This window comes from Chinchilla lanigera, unplaced genomic scaffold, assembly GCF_000276665.1.
Source record: "Chinchilla lanigera isolate Chin_1 unplaced genomic scaffold, ChiLan1.0 scaffold00091, whole genome shotgun sequence".
In the NCBI taxonomy this organism is placed as follows: domain Eukaryota; kingdom Metazoa; phylum Chordata; class Mammalia; order Rodentia; family Chinchillidae; genus Chinchilla; species Chinchilla lanigera.
Window position 1 is genome coordinate 2,868,287 of NW_004955492.1, and position 23,838 is coordinate 2,892,124.

General features: G+C 37.0%; 1 protein-coding gene across 7 annotated transcripts in view; it reads right to left on the minus strand.

Moving 5' to 3' along the window:
• The window catches only part of Ryr2 (ryanodine receptor 2 (cardiac)), a gene marked incomplete at its 5' end in the record, with an annotated part of 627,916 nt that overhangs the window by 220,690 nt on the left and 383,388 nt on the right, over window positions 1-23,838 (minus strand). For all 7 annotated transcript variants that reach the window (XM_013504706.1, XM_013504703.1, XM_013504705.1 and 4 more), the window contains 3 exon segments: window positions 8,473-8,620; window positions 9,579-9,738; window positions 22,257-22,340. In XM_013504706.1, the coding sequence (XP_013360160.1) occupies window positions 8,473-8,620; window positions 9,579-9,738; window positions 22,257-22,340 (392 nt within the window).

The following is a 23,838-nucleotide window of genomic DNA, read 5'->3' on the forward strand; positions in this document are numbered from 1 at the left end:
ATAAACATTCAATGTTGTTTACATATAAAAATATATAATATCTACCACTAGAGGGCAGTCAATATCTACTTATGTACTAAAATCATCAGTCTCTAAAAGGGTCTAGAATACTTTCAAATTCCTATTATTTTGAATAAAGCAATTCATACCTTGATAAAACTTTGTATTGAATAAAAATAAATTCCAGTTCCAAATGTTTAATGTTTAATTGAGAATAATATTTCAAAGATAATAAAATCCAAATACTAAGTCAACATTTAATTCAGAATAGATAAATATTCTGCTGAAAAAACAGGAAATAAACCATAGCCATAATTAATAGGGCTAAATTCAACTATATCAAAATTTCTATACTTTTAACTTTTTAAAATTTTACCAACAGAATGGTTACAAATTAATACTTTTAACTGATCTCCAAATTCATTTTGTTTTACACCATCAAATCTTTCATATCTTTTAATTTCCATTCCCATAACTCTTATTCAGAAAAATTATAATTTCTCCAAGGCTTTCTGACTCCTCTCGCTGCCTTCCAGCTCTGTCCCCGTCTGATCTGTTTCTTCCCACTGCTGCCATAGTTACATTGCTGTGGTAAACTAAGCTCGTACCTCAAGCTTTTGCTGTAAAAGTTCCTGTACAAATTTTCCTACATTTCTTAGATCTTGTTTTTCAAGCTATTCCATATTTTGTCTCAGTTTTCCTGTCTTCATCCACTGCTATTTTCTCCCCACCTGAGTTCTAATTTAGCCTATAGAGTCTGCCTCTCCTTCCTCTTTCTATATCCATCCCCTAAGGTCAGCTTTCATTAAATCCTACTGCAGGAATGTCCTTTCTGACGCCAATCCCTACTTCTTGAAACTCTGTTCCCATCAATATCTCACTCAGACGATTACTGAGTCCTCCCACAGGACAGTTCATCTTCCTTCTGTAATAACAGAGCACAGTGAACCTCTGCGGGAGGTAGGCGTGCTGCTGGAGCCTACGGCACAGTGGTGAACAAGATACATGATTTCATTTTCCACTGTGAAACACACAACACTTAACCTCTTTGATCATTTCCATGTAACTTCAGAGGAATAGAATTCTGTGAACTGTCCATAGTTCGATCTCTAAATTGTTATAATCCAGGGACTATGTGAATGTCTGATCACCATTTTGCTCCCAGGTTTCATATTTCCTTATCCAAACACTCATTAAGTTCCATCTCTTCTTCCTTACCAGTAGAGTGCTCCACACTTTACGGTCCTAAGACCCTTCTCTACTCGCTCTGTCAACCCTGATTCTTGTCCACCTTCTCTACCTCAACTTCTCTCCCTGCTCCACTGAGCCTCCTGAAAAACGCATGTCCACAATAGACTGGTACCACTACCAATTTGTTGTCTTCCACCTGGCGACATCACTCATGTTTTCCTGCCGTCTCTAACCTGTAGCCTGCCCTCTGTTCCACTCCACACAGCGCTAGTGCTAACCTTTGCTGATGACTGGCGTCAGCAAAAGCGGCAGAGTAAGGACTTCTAGAAACCCTCTTCCCTGTGAAATCAGTGGGACGCTCTAGCACCACTCATCCTATGCAACCTTTCCAGAGCCCTGAAAAGTAGCTAAAGGCAAGAGTAGTTATTTAGTGAGAACGACCCTGTGCTTGAAGAGTAAGTCTGCCCCCGCTCCCTCTTCCTTTCACTGCCTCCACAATACAAGAAAACCACCGGCCCCTCAAGCTCAGTGAAGCCAGAACCCAGGAGCCTCTGGAGTGGGCAGCTCAGGGTGGGGCGCCTCCAATGTCCGATTCCCGGGTAACTGTTGTGATTTTACCTTGCTGCGCTTCCTAGGAAATCCAACCTGCTAGACTAGACTGTATTCCAGCTGACTCAGACCTTGCCCAACGCAAACAGACTTCTCCTTAGGGACATTTGGTTGAAAAATATCACAGGTAATTTTTTAACATTGTAACTCCTTAAGGTGATGATAACAGTTGTGATAAACAACAGCTGAGCAAATATTTTAAAAGAGACATCTGGGGAATGAGATGCACAGCAGGCTACGAAGAACACTAGCTTATCTACCAGGCCACGGTCAGACCTTTGGCTGTGCGGGTATTCCGGAAACACCTGACAAGGCCTCAGCCCTCACTTCTGGAAGACCAAGAGGCCCTGCACAGCAACAGCTGAAGGCTAAGTCAAGGCTGTAAGTGTGGGAGCTGCATACCTACAAGCAGATGGGGCCTCGGCCTCAGCACAGTGAGAATTCTTATTCTTGGGCATTTAAGGAAGTCTCTGTCCCAACACTGGCTGACTGCTAAGTTAGTGAAACAGATACTTCAACTTCAGCGGCCACACATTATGAACAGTATGAACACCACAAAGCTAGTTTAGAAAAATCACTAAGCACAACTTATTTAAGATGACTGGGATGGGAGAAAGGAGAAAAGAAGGAAGGGGAAGTTACCAAAAAAATACACACACACACAAGATTGCTAAGATAACTGCATTACTAATTTGTATTACTTCACTGAAAGGAGCAGTGTTTGTACTGTTTGACCAATCTTACATGCCTATATCTTTTAATCTGAGCAACTACTTTGAAGATACCACTATGCAATATAATATAATAACCACTGCTTATTTCCTATCATCTTGTGTTGAAGCTTCGTATCATTTTCATTGTTTTTTTTTTTCCCTCTTTAAAATAGAATTTAAAATTCCAATTTTCAACATAATACTGTGAGACACTCAGAAAGACAAGAAAGTATGCCCTGTGCACAGGGGGTAGGGTGGGGACAGTCAAGAAAAATTATTCCTGGTCATAAAATTTAAACAAAAATATTACACTATTTTAAATATGTTCAAAGAACTAAAGGGAAATGTGTAAATAAGCAAAAAAAAATGAGACTGATGCCTTATCAAATAGAAAAACTCAATAAAGAAACAGAAATTATAAAAAAGAAACAAATAGAATTCTAGAGTTGAAAAGTATAATCACTGAATTTAAGACTTCGTTAAAGAAGCTCAACAAAAGTTTCAGCCAACAAAAGAAAGAATCAAAGGAAATAAGCCCATTGAGATTATCAAGTATGAAAACAGGAAAAAAGAGTGAAGAAAAGTAAGTAGGTCTGTTGGACACAGTCAAGCAGACACAATAAAAGTCACACTGGGTGAGGAAATAGAGGAAAGCAATGGAAGAATAGCTGATGAAATAACAGTCAAAAACTTCCTAAATTGAATGAAAAACATTCACTTACATATCCAAAGAGCACAATGCTGTTTTGCTCATGTCCACTGAGACTGTAATTAAGAGCAGTAGACTAATTAATCTGGCCAAAGAAATTACAAGGCGGTCAATGTAGGCACTGCACTTGGCTGCTTGTGGCCAAAAGCCATCTCACCCACCAGGAATCTCCAGAACTACACATAGTAGATGTTCAGCATCTACGTATCACAAATCACACGGAAATGAAGAGAATTTCAAATATGGTGGCAAATGACACCTCCTGGAATGCTGTAAATATGACCACCTTTTCTTTCTTCTTGCAACCCATAAATTCACAAGCATGTGCAACAGGTTCTTTGAAAGGGAGCTGTAAAAGCAGAATCTCTTAACGTTGTGATGGAAGACTGACTTTCTCCACTGATGCACAGTCCCTCGAGAGTGACTTCCTAAGGAGACATCATCACACAGCATGCTTAGCCTTTACCCAAAAGGACAGGTGATGTGGAAAAGTAAATACCTGCTTGAAAACTGAACTCATAAGCGTGTATATCTAAGATCAACTACTTGCAAAGATTAATAAATCAATGTAAGAAGACTGATAAAAACAAAAAGAAATGAAAAACTATTAATATCGAGTGGAAATGGAGATATCACTATCGATCTCACAGACATAAAAATGATAAGGGACATTAAAAACTGTATTCCAATAAATATGGCAACTTAAACTGAATGAATACACTAGTAAACATAATCAAATACCTTTCTTTAAAAAATAAAATTTTCAACTCAGATGCTTTCACTGACAAATTCTATCAAATATTTAAGAAAGAAAAGATGTAAAACAAAGCAATTTCTTTCAGGAAATTTAAGAGGAAGGAACAATTTCTACATATGATGAGGCCAGCTTTACCTTGATATCAAAATTTATCAAAAGATATTGCAAAGAAAAATTATTACTGGGAGATCACTTTTACCCAGGTATCAAGATCTGATAAAGGATAAAGACATTGCAAAAACATTACATACCAATATTCCTCACAAACACTGAGATGCAAATTCCAAACAAAATATTAGCAAAGAGTATCCAGCTATATAAAAGAAGAAATTACATAATGTAACTGGAGTTACACAGAGAATCAAAATTTGGTTTAAATTTTGAAAGCAAATGTTATTCAAAATGTCAACAGTAATAAAGGAGAAAAACTATACAATCTTTTCCATGACTGGCACAAAGAAGCATTTGCCAAACTTCAACATCCAATTCACAATAAAAGACCTCAACAAACTAGGAATTGAAGGAAATCTTGTCAAAGAGGTAAACACCATGTACACCGGTGGTGGCGAACTTTATAGCACACATGCCACAGCCAGCTGTTTCTTACCACCAAAAGCTCTAAAAGGTCACCATGACTGATACAAACCCTACAGCTAAGTAGGGTTATCATACTTGGTAGAGCAGCACTATAACCTTTTCCTCTAAGGTGGAGACAGGGCAAAACAACTTTTCTCACTACTGCATTTCCAGTCAACGTTGTTCTGAAACCTTTACTAGTTAGAAAAAAAAAAAAGACATGGCAACTGTCAAACAAAAAGTCAAGTTGTTTTCTTATAGATCTCACGATTATGTATATAGAAAATCCTATGGAATTTACCAATAAATAGATATACCAATATATATGTCGACCTAGATCAAAGGATATGAGATTCATATTCAAATATTGTTTCTTATATTCACAATAAATAACTAGAAAGTAAAATGAAATTAAAATCAATTTCATTTAAAATGTCAAAATATCAAATAAATATAGCAAATAAAATGTAAAGCCTCTACCCTAAAAATTACGAATAATGCTGAGATAAACCAAACAGGAACAAAATAAACAGAAGGATGTACCACGTTCATGAGTTGGTAGACTGAATACTGGGTTTTTTGGTTTGTTTGGGTGTTTTGTTTTTTTTTTTAGTTTTTTTGAGACAGGGTCTCACCATATAGTTCAGGCAGACCTTGAACTCACTACGTAGTCCATCCTAGCTTCAAACTTGAGGCAATCCTCCTGCCTCAGCCTCTTGAGTGCTGGGATTACAGGCGTGTGCCACCATGCATAGAATAACATCAATTTTCAAATTAATTTATAAGCTCAACTGTAACTCCATCATAATAAGACAAGTTGAATATAAAATGTATTCAGAAATGCAAAGGAAAAATAAGAGCAAAGGAATCCTTTAAAAAGAAGTTGAGGGACAGACCCTCTACAATTTTAAGATTTATTGTATGGTGATAAAGACAGTGTTAAAGTATAGACAATGGAATAGACCAGTTAGTCCAGATATAGATGGACTTACACGTGGTCAGTAGATTTTCACAAAGATGGCAGGATAATATAATTTGGAAAGGTAACATTCCAATAAATGGTGCTGGGACAGTTGGATGTCCATTTGTACAAAAACTGAAGCTTAGCTGGGCTCAGTGGTACATGCCTGCAATCCCAGTATAGGGAAGCAGAGGCAGGAGGATAGTAATTTCAAGCCCAGCCTGGGCAATTTAATGATATAGCAAGACCTTATCTCAAAATTTTAAAATATATATAAAAGGGCTGGAGATGCAGCTCAGTGCAAAGGCCCTGGGTTCAATTTCTAGTCCTATATGGGGAAAAAAAATGAGTTCTGACCTTAACCTCACACCATAACAAAAATTAATTCCAACTGAATCATGAACCTCAACATAAAATCTAAAGTAATAAATCTCTGGGGGAAAATCATTGTGTTCTTGTATCAGCAAAGATTTCTTAGGATTGAAAGCCTGAAAATACAAACACATAAATATCATCCAGCAATTATACTCCAGAGTATTTAAGAGAAACAAAAGCACCATCTACACAAAGACCTGTATATAAATGTTCATAACAGATTGTCCATAGCACCAATAATCTAGGAACCACCCAAATCTTCAACAAGAGGAGCTGGACAACAAATTATGGCATGTTACTATAAAGGACACCACTGAGCAATAGCTCTTATCACACTTAGAGCAACATGGGTGATCCTAAAAATACTATGTGCAATAAAAGAAGCCACATGCAAAAAATTCATAATGCAGTGATTACACTTATACAAACCACAAAAAAAGATAGAGCTAATTTGTGATGATAGAGTTTAGAAAGTAGCTACTTTGTTGAGACCACAAGCAAGCTTTTTGGTTAAAGAACATGTTGGACATACAATTCTGGTTGGAAATTCCATTTGTGCACAAAACTGTCAAACTCACATTTAAGGTCTGTGGATTCCACCATATATAAATTATATTTTAATATAAAAATAAAATCAAGCATAGAATCAGTAAGCTTTGCACATATATTCTACATGAGATAGTTGTAGTACTCTTTTTAAAAATATATTGCATGGCCTAAAAGCCTTTTACTGTTTACGTCCCACACAGTGGAATGCAGTATGTAAGTCTTTGAGACAGGAATCTCATTGGTGTCTTGTGTGTACCTAGCAGCATCTGCTCATAAAAGTGTACCACTAGCCAGCTATGGTGTCACACGCCTGTAATCCTAGCACTCTGAGAGGCTCAGTCAGAGAGGATAGTAATTTCAAGCACAGTCTGGGAAACTCAGAAAGTCCCTGCTCTAAACGAAAAAATTTTAAAGGGCTGGGGAAGTAGCCAGTGTAAAGGTCTGAGTTAAAAGGGGTATTACACATCTATAAAGCTAACTTCAAGGTAAATAGTTATATTATGGCTATGAATTTTACTCTTATCAGATGGAAACAATTTTACTTGCAGCAAATATAAGGATCCAGTAACTATGAAGGTCTCTCAAGGGCTAAGTACAAACTTAATCAACTCAAAGAACTAAAATCTGTACGAATGCCCAGGGTCAGAACCTTGCCCCTAATGCTGAGCCAATGGGAAGATGCAGAAATCGCTGGATCTCGGTTTTCTTACCTGTAAAATGAGCATAATACAAATACTGCTCTCACAGAGTTACTCAGAGCAGTGCCCAGTGATTCTAAAGGTCTTAGACACACTTGCAGCACATAAAAGGTATACATGAAGGACTCCATGACTATTATTTTATTATTGTTATTTAAGATGTCCTTCATTCTCATGCACAGATACCACACTGAAAATATGAGAGGATGTAGGGGGAAGTTTTTTAAATTTCTTGCCAAAAAATATAGGTACTACAATAAAACACAAAATCATCATTTCATTTTTGCCAACTCTAAAATATGGATATGAATAATACAGTAAAACTGCATGAGAATGGGTTGAAGAGTCAATCACTTTAAATCATATTCTTAAAAGTATTATTTAAGAGAAATATGTTCTTACACTACCTTTAAAAATCCATTAACTTATAGACAAGGGCATGGCTCCACGGTAGAGGATCTCCCTAATATGTGTGAAGCCTTGAGTTTTATTCCAAGTACCACCAAAGGAAAAAAAAAAACCTTTAACTTAAGAAATATCTATTGTCTATTCTAATGTATCTACCTGTTATGGTTTGTGTCTAGATGTCTCCCTGAAGCCTCACACGTTCTGGAGGTAAGGCTTTTCTGGAGGTAAGGCTTTTCTGGAGGTAAATGAATCTTGAGTTTGTGATTGATTCAGGGTCCAATGCTGGGATTAAAGATGTGAGTGCTACACCGGCCCTAGGGCAGGTAGCCTGCATACAATATAAGGGACAGAAAAAGGCTTGCCTCTTCTCCCTTGTTGCTTTGCTATTTTTTGCCTGCTGTGACTGTTCTTCTCTGCTGAACCACCCTACTCTGGAGCCAGCCAATGATGGACTGAAACCTCTGCAAACTGTGAGCTTAATAAACCTTTCCTCTTTTAACTCTGAGCATCAGGTATCTTGTCTGAGCAATGAGAGAAAAGTGACTAAGACACTTCTTTAAGTAAAAACATCACATGAACTAAACAAATATTGCTGATATGAATGAGTATGAAGGTGAGATTTTGTAAAAGACTAGCTCCCACTAAAATCAGCTCTTCTGGAGGGGCACTGGCAAGGCAAGGAAGGAGGCCACTATCATCAGAAAGGTCACTGCTCATCAGGGACTGTCTGGAAAGTTAAGTCTTTCTCTCCCACTGCAGAGTCAGTGTGTACTGAGGCCCCCACGGACACTACAAGCCATTGGTCTAAATCTCCACTTGGACTAGAAGACCTTATCTGATCTTTCCTTTGTATTCATTTAACTGACTTTGAAGAATCAGCACATGATTTTTGCATTACAGCAAAGGGAACAGAACAAAGCCAGTACCATGGTCTTGGTCCGGGGCCTCCAGATTGTAGCCATACCCCAGCAGCGTGCGCACTGCCTCACGCAAGCTGTCCTTGTTTGATTTCTTGGTTCGATCGTCTAGCAGGGTGTAGGGAACAAGGCGAGGGTTTCTCCTGTTCTTGACATCCTAAAGGAAAAAAGGTATGCAACCATCAAAGCAAGGCAAGTGGCTATGGAAAATAAAGCAACTCCCTGACATCAAAGTTTAAAGGTTCTGAGGTTAGAGGCTGCCCCTTCCACATTTCCTCTGTCTTCCCCAGATCCAAAAGTGGCTCCAATTATAAAATGAGATTAATATGTTGTTAACAAAGAGTGAGTACAGGTAAAAAGATGCCTAAGTTTGGAGGAGGTAAACTTATTTTTAGGAGCTAGACAAAGATGTGTCAACACTTGTAAGTCTTTAGGGCATGGCCACTTGGGAAATCACTCTTCCCATTAATTCACTGAGATGCTACAGCAGCATCTTCAAAGTTTCCACGGATGCCCAATTTTGAAATCCAGAAAACTCCGCAAACTTACTCCTTCCTAAATTTAACAAAAACTCATCCCATGGTAAAGCCTGAACTGAACTAATTCAGTCTATTTATCTTCCTGGGTACTACTGTGCCTATGTTGGGCTAATTTACTCTGCTGCACTACTGAAGGTGCTGTAGAACAAGTAGTATATCATGAAATCACCACTCGGAAAACCTCTACCCTGAAAAATTTGAATTCTGACATTTACCAGACCCCGGAGCTTGTGAACAAGAAATTCTGGATCTATTTTTTATTTATCATTTTACTTCAATCTTTTCACATTTTTAGAAAGTCCTGACTACAATATAACTGCAGAAAGGAAAATACCACAAAACCATGTTACAAATTTAGATTGTAGCATTACTCATCCTGCACCTACTTTGTGTTTTGGATGATAGAACCCAAGGCAAGGTCATCTAATTTCTAGAGTGCAGGGCTAGGCAGGTGCTTTTGTGCATGTGTACAAGTACATGGACATTTATAGGACCTTTGAAATAGTCATAATTTAATCTTTCCAGCTGCTAATTATGCTTCTTCCCATTTAAGTGAATCTTACTTAGGTCATGTACCTGCTGAATGCCGTAAGTCCAGCCCTGCCGGATCCTATCCCGGGCCCACACATTGTGAGCATTTTCTGCCAGTCTGTCCACCATTGCTTCCTGTGCAGGGGTGAGCTTTATAAAGCTCAGGTCCATCGGGGCAGGTTTGTATCCACTTGTCAGCTGGTAACTACAAAGTAATGACAAAGAAATTCATAATTTACCTTTTAATAAAAATCTTATGACAATCTTGTCATGGTGCCACCTAAGTCCAAAAGTCGCACAAACCACAGTAGTGACTAGTGACAAAGCATCCATTCAGGAATCCTGAGTCTCTTTCACTTCCATTGAAAACTGGTAAGAAGAAAAGCTACACGACCTTTAGGTTGTCATTTTTATGCGATAAACCAGATGAGACAACTTACTTATTTTTCCTTTGCAAAGATGCATAGAACTTATCATTATGGGTGCTCCTTATAGTTGAGGCTTTTGTATAGTTTAAAGCAAAATACTGCTCACCTATTAAAGCATTTGAAGGTTTTCACTTCCTGCACTCATATTTTTCTTCAAATTTTGAATGTTATGTTAATGGAATATTTATTTCATAAATTTGTATATCCTTTCAACTACTGCCTAGTCTTTATTCTACAGGGAAATTCTAATGCATTTGTCATTTGCTTCCCTATCATCATCTCTAAATAAGAGAAGCTACAAAGTAAAGAAACTCTCAGCTATGAAATTGCTTAAAATGTAATGCTATTTATTTATTTCCCTGGAGTTCAAGGAACTTGCACATCATGACCAAGAGACAAAAAGTCCTAAAACAATTAGTTATAAAGGTTTTTGTTTGTTTGCTTGCTTTGTACCAGGAATCGAACTCAAGACCTCATGCTTGCCAGGCAGAATGAGTTATAAGTTTTAATCTTTGGCAAGAAATGCAAAACTGAAACTAAGAAATTTTTCACCAACACACACATAATGAACAAGAGTGTGCCCTCTTCCACATAGACACACAACACCCAATTTCACTCCTGAGATTCACACAAAGCCCAGACCACAACAACTTCTGATTTTACTCTGGTTTATTACCAGTATTTGACTTTACTTTGATATGTTTTGCTACATTTTTGGTAACTGTCATTATACCCAAAATAGTTCCCAGCAGCTAGCCATCAATATGTAACTTTTGACAAAATTAATTTTGTCAGGTAACTAGAAATATGCATCTCAAAGATTGTCCTTTTATGAAAATGAAGACAAGAAAATTCACCAGAAAATAATACTAACTTAAAAAGTTAATTATCAGAACGTGTAGGAAAATGCTCCTTAAAAAAATAAAACTAGGGGCTGGGGATTTAGCTCAGCGGCAAAGCGCCTGCCTGGCAAGCGCAAGGTCGTGAGTTCGGTTCCCGGTACCAGAGAAAAACAAAAAAAATAAAAAATAAAAAATAAAATAAAACTAGTCAGGCGTGGTGGGGCACACCTGCAATCTCAGCACTCAGGAGGCTAAAGCAAGAGGATTGCTGAGAATTCAATGCCAGCCTGGGCTACAAAGTGAGTTCAAGGCCAGCCTGAACTGCATAGTGAGACCCTGTCTCAAAAAGACAAAGAACAAACAAACAAACAAACAACAACAAAAAAAAAAAACCTGTTAATGATCTTTGCCTGGACCATGGCTGGCATAATTACAAGGTGAATGAGAATAGCAGGTTTGTTCAGTTCACTTACAACATCCAGAAACCTGATACAGTCCCTACTATATACCACAGGCACTCAATAGACAAGGTCAATGAACCACTGTGTTGCAGCAATATTTAATTTTTAAAGTTGAATAAAGTTACCTATACCTTAAGTCTCCTATTTCAGTATTAAGATTCTTATATTTTATAAATAATTTATCTATAAGCAAAAGTCACAGAAATATTGTTTTAAGTGGATTAGATTGTTCTAGCAATAATTATGGCTAATTACAGCACTGTCTTATCACATTCAATTTACACTATTATACAGCATATACATTTTTTTCAGTCTTAAATCAGTATTCTGGGGGCTGGGGATTTAGCTCAGCGGCAAAAGTGCCTGCCTGGCAAGCGCAAGGTCGTGAGTTCGGTTCCCGGGACCGGAGAAAAACCAAAAACCAAAAAAACAAACAAACAAACAAACAAATCAGTATTCTGTAGGTATGGGTAATTAACAATATTCTTTCCTTTTTTGCATAAAGAAACCATATGAGATTTTTTTAACTATTCCTACAGATAACTGTATGTGATAGAATTCTGATGTTTAACTGGACAAATGAAGCTGTAAATTGTAAGGACAAGAACCTATATACATTCTTGTTCAGATATTTTCTACAAGAAAAAGCGCCCAATGCACTCATGGTGGCATGGTCTAATTTCCAATTATAGCACTTTTGGTGGGAGGTAGCTTTCCCAGGCTGACATAGAGGCCAGTTTTTGCTCTATGTCCACCCTTCCTCCAATTTGCCCCCACCTCCACCCCTCTTTCAATTCCCCCTACTGACCCACAGTCACCCAGCACACAGGAGCGTGCACGTGTGCGTGCGCACGCGCGCGCGCACACACACACACACACACACACACACACACCCTTCGTAGTTTTCTGACTTTCCAGAGCCTTAATCCCACCCGGGTGTCACAGAGGACACACAGATGGTCAAGACAGATACTAATCTACAAATCATTGACTAGAGCTTATGCTTCTGTATGGCTTCTTCAAACAGGAAAGATCCCTCTGGCAACCAATTATAATAGGAGGCTTTCTAGCAGTTTCTTTTGGACTGAGGAGGTATCTTTGAAAGGTGGAGGAATGGAAGTCCTTCCAAATGAAAAATGCAGGCAGGTTCTGTTAACATGTGAGGCTGGATAACACTGACATAACATTTTCCTCTGTTTTCTGGGCAGAATTGCTTCCACGCTGTTTTAACCTTTCTTCACAGTGGAAATGCATGGAGATGTGTTGCCCATGTTGGTTTCAAGTACTGTAACAATTAGTTCACACTCATTTCTAGTTAAGCTGATTTTCTGTACCAGTGAGGAAAATAGGAAGCTTAAAATGCTTCCTTTAAATAGCTAATAATCCAACCCAGGTTAAAGTTACTACCACTTTACTAGAAGCTTTTTTATTTCCATGTCTGTTTTACCTCAATACAGATATCTTTGAAATTCATCAATTCAACCGACTGTATTCGGTGAAACTGCTAATTTAATAAATGTTTCACTGATATAAATGAATGGTATGAACGGTGATTTATAAAGCCATTTTTCCATTTGTAGACTATCTTAACAAAGGAACTAAGAACACAATCACTACAAGAAAACAAATTGATATTTTAAAAAGAAAATAAATGTACTTCGGGAGATAATTTCAATTTCATCTTATTAATACCATGTAATAAGGCACAGAAAGGCCTATCAACTGCTAATATTATTATCTTATTGTGGTTGAAAATGAAGAGTTTCAGGAATAAAATGCGATTGATGTGAATCTTGGAGAGTAAATAGCTTCAAACAAAATTTCAGACTGATTTATAGACATTTAAAAGAAATAAAGGAGAGTGCTCTGTAAGTAAAATTCTGTACTCTCCCAAAATAGACGAAATTCTTATGGTTATTAAGTATATTCATACAAAATAATTATAGCTCATGTTAAAGACACCCATGAATGACATTGTACCTTTCCTGAACATCCTGGGAAAACCGCCCAGAATCAGCCACTCAGTCTCTCTCTCCTTCAGCCCTTTGTTGAACAGGTATAGCTGCTACTTTCCTCACTTTAATATGTCAGGTCTTTATGTCGGCCATCACCCTATGACATTAGCTTCTGAGGAATTTATAGAGAGTGAAACAAATGCATTCAATCCATTCACTTTCCAAAGTATTGAAATTATTTTGTAGTTATTAGCTTTTAGTCTTGATTTGATAAGCAGGTAACCTAATAGTATGAAATAATAGAAATGGCAGTGAGAGTAAAAAATTAGCCAAAGAGTTTGAGCTTCAATGTCCTTAGAGTAAAATTTCTTTTTAAAATACCTCTGGACAAAAGAAAACAAACAAAAAACAAACCCCTGGTGTTGTACCAGTTGTATTTACATCATATTACCAAAGATATAAACAAAAAATTGATAGCACTTGGTCCAGATGAATTGTCACATTAAGTAGCACTTCAGTTTCATGATTCATTCTCATCTGACCCACATTTCTCCTAAGCAGGTATTCTAAATGAGCCTTTGAAAAAGCCCACAGTATAATTTCACTGAAGAGCCAATTAAAGTGATGGAACAAAAACGTGGCAGCATACCAAAAACATTAAGAAGCAAGCCTTTCCTTTTTTCCCAGCCACCCCCGCCTCCCACGCTTGCTTGTTTAGTATGAATCAAGTTAAATGAAGCTTGGAAATCATTATGTTGTGAAAGATGCACGGTAAACATGAAAAGATGATGTCCAAGTTCAGTAGATGTTAACTGTAAATTTCAATACCAAAGCAACCCTTCAAGTGTCTTGGAACAAATGGGAAAACCTCAGATGACTGCACACCAGAGATATTGAAAACAAGCTTTGCTGGAAGCACATCTACAAGAAATGAATACTGAGCTCAGATTTTTCACAGGAAGAATATAAAGAATATTCAAAAACCATTCTCCAGAAAACAAATACAGAAGAATTAATGTTGAAACAGAAATTAGAATGGGAAACATCAGATATATTTCTTCTATTCTGCTTCTTTTTGTTTGTTTTAAAACAAACACCTAATATAGCAATGTGTCCTGCACCCCCACCCCTTTTCCTTCTTACTTGATAGCTTTCCTCCACATCTCCGATGCCTGAAACAAGACCATGACACACTCACTGGCTCTACAGAAGGGTAATTTCAAAAGAGATTCACCACAGACGCTAACTGTAGCTTTGGGGTTTTAAAATAGCTTTGTAAATCCAATGCAGAGACAATGGCCTTTTAGAGGACGGCCTGGTGACAGTACAAACTCTTATTTCTGAGCACCCAAAAGCAAAGCCTTTATGCCTTGGGATGGAAAGGAAGGAAAGACAGCCAGTGTGAGGCAGGCTAAAGGTGGGAGGGTCTAAGCGGGGGAGTCAAAAGAAAGCAAGTAATTTCTCCATTTCTCCATAAATCCTTGCAGAGCCAAGGTGAATTTCTGTCCTGCTTTCCAGATTATGCCCAGGAAAAAGGTCAGATCTCATCATTTCATACCCCAAGGTCCTTGTGCAGTACAGCTCAGGCCAACAGATGTCTCGGGAGAAAGATGAGATTGGGGATATACCAAGTCTAGAATATAGGGCTGAGCAACCCTTCCTCACCCCATCAACACACTGCTATCTCCATGCTGCTGGAGTGCTGTGAAGCTTCGGTACTCCCCAGACAGATCCTCCAGAGAGATGAGCAGTGACCCACAAAGAGGAGGAGGGTCCTAGGTGGGCATCCCTGTCCACAGGTCAGTTGGGAGAACACGCCTCCCTCTCTGAGATGCCACCACAGATAAATACAGACAAGTCAGCCAATGACAGCCCACTAAAATGGGAGCAACCAAAGATCAACACCCACACACTTCAGGTGAAATTCTAGAACATGTGCAGCCCTCACTCAAATTCACCAACCAACACCCATTCTGCAGGAGAATTTTCTCAGGTCCTGTTCAAAAAACTAATGATACATCACAGAATAATGAGGACACAGACATGTATTTTCATGGAAAGTATGTTCTTAGGGGAATCTTGGAGAAAACAAAGTAAACATGTAAAGTAGTATGCAGGAAGACAAGTGCTATGAAGCAGAATAAAACACTAAGGGGACAGAGGAAGAAGTACAATTTTAAGGTACAGTTTTATAGAAGTCCAGGAAGATCACTCTATGATGATGGCATTAGAATCAAGAGCCAAAGCTGAAAATAAATATGGGAAATATCAATTTTTTTGAATCAAAACTAAACAGAGGAGAATTAAATCCCCACCATCAGTCGGTACTCTGACTGCAAGGCCCACTGGGTTTAAATCTAACACTAATATCAATCAAAGAAATTTTTAAAATTACACAAAACCATATTTTAAAATTTGAAGCCAGTGAAATTTACCAAATACATATAAAAAGAATGCTATTTTGTTTTTGTGGTGCTGGGGATCAAACCCAGCACAGCATGCACACTAAGCAAGTGTTCTATCACTGAACTACACCCGTAGCCCAACAGCATACTTACGGGTGCACCTTGAGCTTCTATCTAACCATTCATTTCAAAGAGCCCGTTACAACTTAAATGTTTCTCTCTTTAATTTTTTTGACCAATTTTGCATGCTTATATCTGGTAATATGAACAACTAATTTGAAGACAACAATATGCAATGTAACAACCACTGCTGAATTCCTATCATCTTGTTTAGTGAAATTCTGCATCACTTCTAATTTTTTAATTATTTTTTAATTCTCTTTAAAAAATAAAACTACAGGTAGACAGATACACAAACACACAAATATATACAAGTGAGCTGAAGATACCATGCACTCTTCAGGTGGATTCCTCTTCAATGGTATGTTTATTCTTTATTCATAGAGTAATTCAACTTTATGTTCAGCAAAACATGCAGTAGGCAAAAAGGCTTACTTTTACCAAAAAAATGCAAGGAAATCAATGAATTTAAGAACAGATAATGTGTTCTATTTGTTACTGCTTCTTTCTTCAGACTCTTGAAATGCTTTTTATTTTTTTACTGCTTTCAATTTCCAGAACTATTTTAATAGTACATGTTTGCAGTACATACTGTGCATTTCTTGGGTGGAGTTGTACATCTACATAATATGTCTTAATCCTTTTATGCCAAGGTTACAATTTTTCTCACTTTTTTGCATGAAATTCATATATGTTATCTAGAAAAATTCAAGGAACAAGTATTTGAAGAGAAAAAAATTATTATGTTCCACTGTTATGTGCCAAAAGTGGAACACTAGACATCACAGGATTAATTCCTTCTATCATCCCTTTCCTATCCCTCCTTCCATCTCTTGATCCCCTTCCCACTTTTTTTTTTTTTTTTTTTTTGGTTTTTCTCCAGAACCGGGAACCGAACTCACGACCTTGCGCTTGCCAGGCAGGCGCTTTTGCCACTGAGCTAAATCCCCAGCCCCTTCCCCTTCCCACTTGAAAAAGATCCTTCTTCCTATCTGATATCTTTTCTTTTGGCTTTTATAATTTGGGTTTTTCATGTAAGAGAAAACATGATATTTAAGTTTGTGTGTCTGATTTATTTCACTTAAAATTATGGTCTCCAGGGGCATCCCTTTTCCAACAAATGACTCATTTAATCTTTCTTTCTGGTAGAGTAGTATTCCATTTTAAATACTCTATATTCTTCATCCATTCATCTGTTGATGGACATATTGGCTGCTTCCAAGAGTTAGCTAGTATAAGTTAAGCTGCTATAAACATGGGTATGCATGCATCACTGCAATACTATGACTTTAAGTTTCAGGAAAATTCCTAAAAAGGGAATAGCTGGGCCAAATGGAATTTCTAGCTCTAGTTTTTTGAGGAATCTCCATACTGAGATTGTGGCTGTATTAGTTTGCATTGTGGCTGTATTAGTTTACATTGCTATCAATAATGCAGAAATGTTCCTCTTACCCCAGCACCCTCTCCAGCATTTGTTATTATTTGATTACCCCATTCTTCGTGGGGTAGAATGGAATCTCAGTGTTGTTTTAATTTGCTTTTCTCTGATGACCAGCAATGCTGAGTATTTCTTAATGCATTTGTACTTCTTCTGTAAAGCCTCTTTTCATTTACATGTCTACTTTTTGATTGGGCCTTTTATTTGGGAGCAGCTAATATTTTTTAACTCTTTATATATTCTAGATATGAATCCTCTGAGGAAGAGCTAGCAAAAAATTTTTCCCATTCTGTAGGTTGTCTTTTCACTCTGTTTGTTGTTTCTTTTTCTGTACAGAAACTGTTTAATTTGATATGATCCCATTTATTGATTCTTGGTACTATTTCCTATGCAATCCGGGTTCTGTTCAGAATCTCGCTTACACCTGTGTCTTCATGAGTGTAATCCATTTTATCTTCCAGCATGTTAAATGTTTCTATTTTAAGACATGGTGAGAGATATGGCTCTAGATTTAATATTCTGCACAGGGATGGATAGTTTTCCCAACACCATTTATTAAAGAGATTATCTTTCCTCCAGTATATGTTTTTTTTTACCCTTTTGTCAAAGATCAAAAAATTGAATGTGCCTGAGGTTGTTTCTGCATTTTCTATTCTGTTCCACTGATTTTTATGTCCGTTTTAATGCCAGTACTATGCTGTTTTTATCACTGTAGTTTTATAATATAACTTTAAGTCTGAGACTGTGCTATTTTCTGCTTTTCTCTTTTTACCTAGGATTTCTTTTGCTACTTTGGGTCTCTTCTGGTTCCAAGGGAATTTTAGGATTGTTTTCTCTAATTCTGTGAAATATTGTAATATTGATTTTTATATGATGCCAACACATATTTGGCTCTGTAAACTATGTGTAAAGTTGCATTTCATTTTCCTAAATTATAAACAGAATTATACTGTATCTTTTTGGTAACTTACTTTTCTTTGGGCTGGGGGGGGTGTTTGTTTTGATCAAGGTCATGCTTTTGTGATTTGTCCTGTAACTTCATTTTGCATTAGTTAATTCACTTTAACTACTCTATAGCATTTCAATTAGATGTACAGGCTTTCAGCTGTTTCCAGCCTGTAGGCATTATTTATAATCTAGGCCACATAGCACACTCTTTTCAGACTTGTCTGCACAGCTATCCAGAAGTTTCAATGAGATTTGTGTCTGGGTAAGAAACAACTGGGTCATCATCAACTTTTTAAGGTTAGAATGATTTGGTCTCCAAAGTAATTGTACTAATTTAATTCCCACCAGAATGTTCCATCTTTGCCAACCTGGAAAGTGTAAAACAGACTTCACTGTGATTTTAACTTACATTTCCTTTATTATTAGTGATTGTCTTTGTTACTTTTTCTTGTTATTGAGACAAATACTCAACACAGTTAAACGAGGAAAAGTTCCTTTTGACTCACAGTTTGTGGAAGTTTTAGTCTACAATCATCTGGCTCCAAGGCAGAGTGGCATGGCAGAGGGGCATCACAGAGCAGGCAGGAGGCAGGAGCAGACAAGCCGTAGCAGCAGCAATCTTTCCTTCTACCCTTTATATTCCATCCAGGCTACCCACCACTCACACACAGGGTGGGGCACTCTTAATTCTAGCCTCATACTCTTAGTCACAGAACTATACACCATAGATGGAGCCACCTCCAAGAAGCCCCACCTATGACTGCATGAGGCTTTGGGGGGGATATCTAGTTACAAACCCAAACAGTGAGACTGGATGTCTTTTATATGTTTACTGGATCTGTAAGTTTTCTATAGATATCTATTTATATCCTTTAGCCATTTTTCTATTTGGAAATCTTTTAATTAATTTTTTTTAAAGTTCCTGATAGTATTCTGAGCCCTTCCACTAAGTTTATAGTCTACTTGGATTCATGGATTGTTTTCAATGTAGTCAAATATATTAACCTGTTAATTCAACAATAATTATGGGACATTTACTCACTACTACTAGGTATTTTAAAAACTGGGAGAACTAGAGTAAATACAGCTGTGGATCCCTACTGAGTGGATATTTCATTTTAGGGGACATGAAAAATAAGTAAATCAATAACATTAGATGAAGAAGTATGATTAGAAAAATAATAGTAGGGTAAAGGAAACAATCATGGTAATACAGATAGGATAATTAGGGAAACCTGTAAAGAAAGGTTATATATGATTAAATATTTAAATAAAACAAGGCTTTGTGCTTTCTATGATTTAAAAAAACTTCCTTTCCACTCCAACATTCTGAAGATAGTCATTCTGTTGTTTTCAAATTTTATGTTTCCAGCAATTAGATGTGTAGATGTCTGTGAATAGTATAAGGTAAAAATATAACATTTTTTTTTCTTCATTTTGCTAATCAATTATCTGGATACTATGAGCAAATTGTCTGTCATTATCCTACTTATTTGTAATGAGACCTTTGGAATATACAAAATTGCCATTTTATAGATGTGCATATTTTGAGACTTTAATTTATCTAAATTTTATATCATCTTATAGAATATGTTTCTATACCCTCAGTGTTACATTTATATTCATCTATGTTGTCATTTATAGCTACAACTCTTTTATTAGGCTATATACAACAATCTATTTTCCTATTAAAAAATACTCCTCCTCAGTGGCACAGCTCCTGCCTAGCAAGCACAATGTCCTGCGTTTGATTCCTTGTACAAAAAAAAAAAAAAAAAAAAAAAAAAAGCACCAGACTCCTTGTATCAAAAGATAATTCTTTTCCATCTGGTTGTTTTGACAATGAAAAATGACTTCACTACCCAGACTTCATGACAGATAAATTGTTTAAAAAAATAAGCTAAATTGGACTACAAGGGTTTTCTTTGGGTTTTTTTGGTTTTTTTTTTTTTTTTTTTTTTTTGTCTTTTTGAGACAAGGTCTCACTCTGCAGTTCAGGCTGTCCTTGAGATCACTTTGTAGCCCGGGCTGGTCTTGAACTTGCAGTGATCCTCCTGTCTCAGCCTCCCGAGTGCTGGGATTACAGGCATGTGCCACCACGCCCAGCTGACTACAATGCTTTAATGAGATATAAATATACATATCCCCCCACGCACACAAAACCCACCCAGACACCCGCCCACATACACACAAAGTACAGAATAAATATAATGTAATAAATTTAACATTATACATTCAAAGATAATACAAAATTAACACTTCACTTCTCTTATCCAAATGAGAGAGTAAAAAGTTTATTTACTAGTTTGCTGTTTTAATTTTGCTCTATTTTTTTATGGTATTTAATCATGCCTTTCTCAAATACTTTCCAAAAAACCAAGAGAATCAATAACTTTAATGAGAGAATAATGACTCTTCTGCAAGGTAGATGGTTTCCAATTTTTTTTTTTCTGTTAAAAAATTGAACAAGGCCATAATTGAGTTGTCACTTGAAAGATCATTACATATGATTTTTCATGATGAACTAATTTTTGATTCACTGAACTGAATGATCTTTTTAATAACAAAAACTATTCTGTGAACAAAGAATGCAATTGATCTTGTAACTTCTTTTTATCAGTAAATAATATTATATGTGGATGCATGCTATACTTGGAAAAAGAACAGCAGAGTCCCTTTCACTAAGAGTGATTTCCAATAAAATCTTATTTTTGTGTTTTTATAAAAAATTTAACTTGCTTTGCTAGGAGTAGTGATACACACCTGTAATCCCAGCACTCAGGAGGTTAAGGTAGGGGGATTGCCACAAGTTCAAGGTCAGCCTGGACTACATAGTGAAACCCTACCTCAAAAAAAAAAGTACTTTCTTTTGAGCACTACCACCCAAAAGTTATTATAGTGATAATGCCAAAAAAATTTTGAGCATGTAATGACCATGATCACAGAAAACAAAAAAGTTAAAAACTATATTTAAATATATACACTTAGGTTATTAAAGTAGGATAAGGATAAAAAATTGCCCAACATAAAAATATTACTCAATGACAAAAATACAGTGTGGAAAATGGGCTGGAATTACAATTCAAAGGGAAAAATGAAATAATATATAATTTCCTGTTTTCATACAGTTTTGAAAAAGATTCTGATGATATCTAATCACTGCGGATCTACATTCATTAGTAGATCTGCATTCATTAGATACACCAAAAACTGATGAAAAAGTGTCATTTCAAAAGGAAAATATGTGAAATAGACCATAATGATATCCTTTGGAACTGCTGAATTTTTAGAAAAAAAGTTTAGAAACCAAAAATATACAAAGTAATGAGACAGCTTTAATAAATTCTTCCAGGAAGCAACTGAGTAAAACTGTTTGTAGCCTGTTGAATGAGGGACTGTATTTGCAGAGAATTCACACTATTTCTATGGGGACTTTTAGTTTATCTGGGGTACATCAGGCTTAACAGAGATTATGAGGCGGGTATTTTGTTCTTACCTCATGATATTATTTAGATTTCCAGACTTGCTACTTACAATTTATAGACTCAGAAAAGTAACTTCAGTATGTAATTTAAAATTAAAAAATAATAGTAACACAAAACAGGTACCATTCATTGAGTACTTCTTTATTTAATGCCTAAGTCTTTCCACCAAATTGGATATCATCAAGGCTTATTAGCCGGTGAGAGGGCTGAGGGTTCAGAACTTTCACAGTGCCACAGACACAGGTCATAGAACAGTAGGCAAAGCCACTCCTACAACATGTACCGGCCTTGGATTTCTCTTCTTCATAATACTTTCTCCTCATTCCTCAAGTTTATTTTCCTTATAAAATCAAAATTATACGCAATTTCTTAGGCAATGGAAAATTATATATGATCAGCTAGAATGAGGAACACACAGGTACGCACACACACTAGGAAAATAACACACTTGATATAACAAACTCCCCAGTACATCCTGACCTTTGTTTTTTCTCTCGGCAGTGTCCGTTGTCCCACCCCAGAGTGACCCAGCCAGTTTAAGTTTTTGAATCATCATTTTATCATGTCTCTGCGAGCAAGCCACCTGCACCTCACTCAGGCCACATGCAGACTGCTTGGCATCGCCTCTTCCTTCAACTTACTTCTTGGGAAGCTTCATTTTCTTCACCTTTTCTTCAGCATGTTCATCCGAGAGACCCACGTGGCATCCTAGTGCCAACAGGGTCCTGCAAAACAAAAGCAGAGACAAGCTGTGAGAATTCCTTCCCTGTCCAGAACGCGCCAACAGGACACCAGAAGGTAAAGAGCTGTAACATTCTACTTCTGAAGTCTGCTGATTTTAGGCCAAAAGGAAACGTTTTTATTTATAAGTTGTACTACTGATTTCTATTGGCTTATTGAAAGGAACAGTTAATGCTTAATTATTTTATCCATCTTGCATGTTTATGTCTGGTGATCTGAGCAACTACTTTGAAGACAACAATATATAATATGACAACTATTGTTAACTTCCTATAACCTTGTTTTGAAATTCTGTATCATTTTTATTGTTTTTTGTTGTTTTGTTTTTGACTCTGTATTTGTTTTTTTGCGGGGGAGTTATTTATGTTTTTTTCTCTTTAAAATATATATATATAGTTTACTTGAGTAAGGGGAAAATACTGAAAACTGAAATGGAATTATACTGAAAATTTTAAAAATCTCTCTCCAAACATTTCTTTCCATCTACTACTGATTTCCTCCCAAAGATACCTCCTGCTACCAATTCTTGTAGGTCCTGCTGGAGAGCTATGTGCATATTAAAGTAAATGGATGTGTATGTGCATGTGTGTGTACCGTGAACACCATTTTTATCTTTTACACAAATGGGTACACAGGCATATACACAAACTGCAGGGGGCGCAGGGGTGGGGTTCCCCAAAGAGGACATGGATGATTCTGGAAGGGACGGAAAATGCAAATGAATACACAAGTGAGGCAGAAGACAGGGGACCCCAGCAGGAATAAAGGGTACCCCACAGAGAATGGGGTTGCTGGGAGGGCAAACAGGGGCCCTGGGGACATTTAGGCAAAGGAATGCACTGTTTTCAGTTTAAGAGCAACGGGAAAGTCATTGAAGGTCTTTAAAGAGGGAGACTGACATAGCTTAAGTGTGTGGAAATGATCTGACTGGTGACAAAATGCAGACAGTACAAGGGGGAGATAGGGCATATTTCTACTGCATCTCTGGGGACAACACTGTAGGTTCAGATGAGAAACCATGCCAGTTTAGGCAAGAAAAACGTAAGGTATTGGGAGGGCTGGAGATGATGGTGCGATACCAGCATCATTAAGATGGGAGACAGAAAAGAAGCAGGTAGATTAAAAGATGGTTATTAAGTCACAGTGTGGGAAAAGGCGGTGTCCGAAAGGACTCTTAGATATCTGCACTATGTTTTCAAGGGGCCACCTGACACTATAAGAGCAGGAAAATAAAAGCCTAAAATTGGAAAGGATTAAAAAATCAGAGTTTTAAGAACAAGGCAAGCTGACATCTGAGAAAGTGTGTGCTGGACAACCTGTTAGCACTAGGTATATGTATGACTGCACATTTTTAAAAAATCATTCTGCTGGGCATAGTGGCACACACCTGTAATCCCAGCACTATGGGATACTAAGGCAGGAGGACTGTACACGATACAATGACAAGTTCAATTTAAAGTAGGTGTCTTTGACAACAAGGCA